At 37.1% G+C, this 5,850-nt stretch overlaps 1 protein-coding gene across 2 annotated transcripts in view; it reads right to left on the reverse strand.

Annotated features, from left to right (window-relative positions):
• Window positions 1-5,850, reverse strand: part of LOC117100257 — a 22,721-nt gene that overhangs the window by 7,820 nt on the left and 9,051 nt on the right. For both annotated transcript variants that reach the window (XM_033239858.1, XM_033239857.1), the window contains 2 exons: window positions 1,120-1,352; window positions 665-828 (listed from right to left, as the gene is read on the reverse strand). In XM_033239858.1, the coding sequence (XP_033095749.1) occupies window positions 665-828; window positions 1,120-1,352 (397 nt within the window). The remainder of the gene's footprint in view (window positions 1-664; window positions 829-1,119; window positions 1,353-5,850) is intronic.

Raw genomic sequence — 5,850 nt, forward strand, 5'->3', positions numbered from 1 at the left:
ATAATAATAATAATAATAATATTAATAATAATAATAATAATAATATAATAATAATAATAATAATATAATAATACTATAGTGTACATAATAATAATAATAATAATAATAATAATAATAATAATAATAATAATATAATAATACTATAGTGTACATTGTAATGTTCCTTTTTTTATTTGAAAGCTAGGGGCCGGGCCTAGCCTATCCAATTCTTATATAGGTCTAAGCTATAAGAACAAGAATAGATAGACCTACAATAATTAATAAATACCTTAAGGTCAGAACTCTCTATAGTAGCCTATGAATAACCTACTACACTAGCCAAGTTTTTATACACACCGCCGATACGCGGCGCCGTACTCCACTGGCCTTCCATCATTCAATTCGGTTGATTTCACGATTTTGGGCGCGCTGCTCGTTCTTCCTCTATCTATATTCTTTGATATCCTGAAGTCGAGCCGCTGCAGGTGGAAAAGCAGTAGGGCCTAAATAAAGTAGAAGCGCAGCAGTAGTAGGGGGGGGGGGCTATATATTATTGGAAATGTGGTGGTGGTAGTATTGGTGAGAAATGACAATGATAACATTAATGGTAATGAAAAAGAAAATGGTAATGATGATGATGGTAATGATAGGTAATAACATAATGCATTGTAGAGGCCATACATACTAATATATCCGGATGCCATCGTAGCATCACACAGAAACCACGTTTCTGATATTTTGATTCGGTTCCAGGCGTGTCTGAACTTTGCACTCCTGAGATCATCACCAAATTTATAGCCAAACACTTTGGCTATGCCACAGATTTTCTCGCATTCTAAGCCAGCGATTCTAAGAATTGATCATACAAAAATCACATCAGAAGCCTACTTGATTTAAATATCAAAATCCTACTATCTGAGATAATGAATTATGGTCTGACTGAAGCTTCAAAAATAAACCCAAATGTGGCAACTCGTGAGCTATTCATCTAAATTCATTTAAATTTTGGCTGTAATATGCCTTGATATAGTTGCGCTTGTTTTCGATAGTTAAGCCTATCCTAGAGCCACGTCCAGTTGTTCACTTAATTCACTAGTATTTCAACATTGTTCTTGTTTTTCTTTATTTAGAATATCTTACCGACACATTTCAAGAACCAAATTTGAGAATCCCTCGCAGATACCAGAGCGCTTCTTCAAAACGTCTTCTGCAGTTGAAGAAGGCCTGCTACCCGTGTTTAGGAAGTTGAGGTCATATGCGATGTTAGTCGCAACCCAACGTATTATAACACGTGACTTATCGTACTCAGATGACGTTATTTCCATAAGATGTTCCACTAAAGCTCGAATGGTTTGTCCCGGTGTTTCGGGGGTCTGTAATGTACCAGTAATTAAACAATAAATACATCACGTAATTGTCACGTCAATAATATGTTTATATAATTTACCGATTAATGGTTTGTCCCGGTGTTTCGGGGGTCTGTAATGTACCAGTAATTAAACAATAAATACATCACGTAATTGTCACGTCAATAATATGTTTATATAAAAAAAAAAGAGGATGAAACATTTTAGTTAAAGAGAGGAAAGAGAAAAAAAGGATTGTACCCATGAGTTCAGGAGGGTTGCCAAAGTGCGAGCCAGCGAGTCATCCAGCGTGGCATGCAATTCATGCGAGCCATGGCGCGGTAATTCATGCGGGACGTGTACCAACAGTGCGAGGCACATTAAAGTCCACGCTAATGAACACTGGTACAATTTATAAAACAATTACGATTATTAAGTACTTTTAACATAGGCCTGATTATTTTGATGTTAAAAAGACAATATCCACCTATCCAGACTTGACCATAGGCCATAGTTACCAGCTTGAGAGATTTTGAAATGCGTGACTACACCAGTTGGGTGTGGGGGGGCGCCGTCCCCCTCCGGGGTTCAGGGACGGAGCCCTAGTGTGGGTACAGGGTCCCTGGCGCTCCGACGATCTCACCAATTTTAAACTAGGCCTATTTTAAAACGATTTCAGTGAGTGTTTGTTGACAATACCGGTACGGTACAGTAGGCCTACATAAACAAAAATATTTTTAATAAAGCCACGTACAATTTGATTGCAATGTAAACTATGTTTAATTTGAGCACCTGAACTATGTACACAAGCATTTCATTTCTTTACATTACAAAAAAACGTAGTACACGTACTACGCGTACTACACGTACTACACGTACTACGCGTAGTACGCGTGGTATTATGACACAATTGTACCACTCACGGTAAAATTGTGTCAAAAAACCACGTGTTAGCATCATGACCATCGTAAACCAATTAGTTGTATAGCGCCACCAATTTACTGTACGTATAACATCTAATATCTACTGAACTGCATGTAATATTATTTATACTTATTTATTTTGGAAATTACACCTTTACATCGATGGAACACATAGGAGTGGTGCATCTATATGGAGGCTAATCTATAAAAGGAAAATTGGGGTTTGTGTGTCCGGGATGTTCTCCTTTGTTACTGAGCCGATTTCAACCAAATTTTCATTGAAATGTTCACATTGGCACTGGCCAGGTTATAGGCTATGTGGTGTTTTCTCATTTATCTTCATTTATTAATAATTAATAAAAAACTGATTTAAATTAGTCCCGGCTGGCACATTTCACAATGTCATTTCAGAAGGATGCATACGCGTAAACAAAGTAGTTCCGGATAGTCCGAAGGCCCATTAGTCCGAATTAGTGACCTTTTTTACATGAATGCAGGTTATACGGCAGTAAAACAATTCCTTTCAATTTATATATGGAGTGAATTAAGAAAGATCACTTTTCAAAAACAATATTCTCAAATATTTTTCAACAACATATAAGGCCAAGTAAAAAAAGAAAAATGCTAGTTTCTTGTCACCTCCCGCATCTATTTCGCTGCCTCACCATTAAAAAAAATATATTTCATTCCCCCCCCCCAACCCACAGTATACTATGCGTACTACGCCTACTACGTGTGGTACGCGTTCTACACGTACATGTACTACACGTAGTACACGTAGTACGCGTAGTACGTGTACTACACGTACTACGTGTACTACGCGTAGTACGCGTACTACGTGTAGTACGCGTAGTACACGTAGTACGCGTAGTACGTGTACTACACGTACTACGTGTACTACGCGTGGTATTTTGACACGGTTGTACTAATCGCGGTAAAACTGTGTCAAAATACCATGTACAGTACGCGTAGTACTGTAGTACTCTTGAAATTAATTCCCTTTTTCTCGGGCCATTTTTCTTTTTGGCTATCCTACTTCCTCCTCTCTGGCTACAGGAAATTCTAAAGGAGGGGGATAAAAATGTTGGTAAATGAGCCCCCCCCCCCTCCAAAAAAAAAGAGGGGATCCCAGAAATTTTGATTTCTAAATGACTGGAAATGTCACTTTGTTGACTTCTGAGGTGTATTATTAGTGGCTTTTAATTTCCTCAAAATTCAAGATTTTTCTTCTCTTAAAAACAATCAGGCAAAAGCAGAATATGATTTGATGCAGCCAAAGTAGTGGGGTTTCTTAGTCCCAAAAAATGGCATGATACTTCAAATTTTAGTAGAAGCATGAAACTTATGTATGTCACTCACATTTTCCACTATTTTCATGTTTGTAGGACGTATATTTACTTACTTAAATCTACAGTACATAGGAAGAAGCAAAGTGACCAAATCCTTCAGTAATTAGCAATGCAGTAGCACAGAGAACTCTTTGTTTTTGTTAGTGATTAAAATTCATGCATATTCCTATAGGGGTCAGTGCATTTGTCCGAAAGTCCTTTGGTCCGAAGGTCCATTGGTCCGAAGGGTCTTTGGTCCGAAGGAAGGGTCTTGGTCCGAAGTAATTAATGCAAATATAGACAAAAATATATTTGAAGAAAACACATGTTCTTGACAACCATGTAGGTTTTTATTGGCTACCAATATACAAATACTGCTAGCATGACTTGTCAGCTCAGTTTATAACAAATTATGAAAAGATACCAAGCGAATGAAGCGTAAGTATAATTTTCTAACGTTTATGCAGGAGACAGAAAAAGATTTTAATAACAATAGGGGAATGCATGTAACTTCCATCCAGTTGGAAAACCTTAACAGATCTATTTACATATGGCCGATGGGAAACAGTAAATACTTTCTCACTTTTACAAAGTAGACACATTGACAGTGGCGGCGGCACAGCATCTGAAATCTGTGGGTTGGGGGGGGGGGGATAAATGAAGGGCAAAGCATGATTTTTTTTGGAGGGAAAGGTCCCCGACAAGAGCAAAGTGGGCGTTGTCGGGTGTCAATTAAAATGTTTGAAAGTGGTCCTGGGGCGGATCCCCCGGAAAATGTGACACCTTAGGGGTTTCAGAGGGTTATTCAATCGATTCTAAATAGATAGTCTACTAATATGTAGAAAATACATATATTTTTTTCTCCCCGACGAATTGTGTTTTTTCTACTCTTCTGGGTGGGGGAAAAAACTGGGGGTCAACAAATTTTCTAAAGGGAATTTCCCCCGTGTCCCCTTATAGCGCCGCCACTGCACATTGAAAGCAAATAAAAGAAGCACTAGAAATGATTCATATTGAGTTTCATTCATTGAGTACATTGAGTTTTAATTCATAATACTACTGATAATTGTTCAACTCACTATCCATGAACGATCGAGAAAGGAATTTTACCGATGTGAGTTAGCCAGATTTTTGTACATTTCGCAAAATAAGGAAATATATTTTTTTTAATGGTGAGGCAGCGAAAAAGATGCGGGAGGTGACAAGAAACTAGCATTTTTCTTTTTTTACTTGGCCTTATATGTTGTTGAAAAATATTTGGGAATATTGTTTTTGAAAAGTGATCTTAATTCACTCCATATATAAATTGAAAGGAATTGTTTTACTGTCGTATAACCTGCATTCATGTAAAAAAGGTCACTAATTCGGACTAATGGGCCTTCGGACTATCCGGAACTACTTTGTTTACGCGTATGCATCCTTCTGAAATGACATTGTGAAATGTGCCGGCCGGGACTAATTTAAATCAGTTTTTTAATTAATTATTAATAAATGAGGAGATTTTGGAAAACACCACATAGCCTATAACCTGGCCAGTGCCAATGTGAACATTTCAGTGAAAATTTGGTTGAAATCGGCTCAGTAACAAAGGAGAACATCCCGGACACACAAACCCCAATTTGCCTTTTATAGATTATAGCTTTCATATAGATGCACCACTCCTATGTGTTCCATCGATGTAAAGGTGTAATTTCCAAAATAAATAATTATAAATAATGTTAGATGCAGTTCAGTAGATATTAGCAAAGAATACAAAACTGCAAGAGGTCCGACTGCCAGGGATTCTATGGAACGCAATCCTATTTCAAAAAGTACTACCCAAAAGGGCCGTGGCCCTTAAAAGAACGTAAAGTGCGTTCATATCGAATGCGTGCTGCGTGTCTAGAATGTATGCTGGAATTCAAAACGCAGCACGCGTTCGATACGAACGCCTCTTACGTTCTATATAAAGGACACGCCCCTTCGTGGGAGTACTTTTTTAACGTTCTATTGCCTGTATACAAAATAAGGGCAGTCGGACCTCTTGCAGTTTTATTCAATTCAATTCAATTAACATTTATTCAATTAATTAATAAATACATCAAGTGATAAATAAAGTGGACAACATTAAAATTAATTAATTAGGATCAAAAATAGAAGCAAAGCTTGTCTCAATTTGACCCCGACAAAAAAAAAGTAAAAACTAATAATAAACGCCTATCAGGTAGACCTACATTTTATATACAAATATATATACATATATATATATATATATATATATACATACATACATAC

The sequence above is a fragment of the Anneissia japonica genome, unplaced genomic scaffold (genome assembly GCF_011630105.1).
Source record: "Anneissia japonica isolate Jap-2015-1 unplaced genomic scaffold, ASM1163010v1 scaffold287986_len575832_cov185, whole genome shotgun sequence".
NCBI lineage: Eukaryota > Metazoa > Echinodermata > Crinoidea > Comatulida > Comatulidae > Anneissia > Anneissia japonica.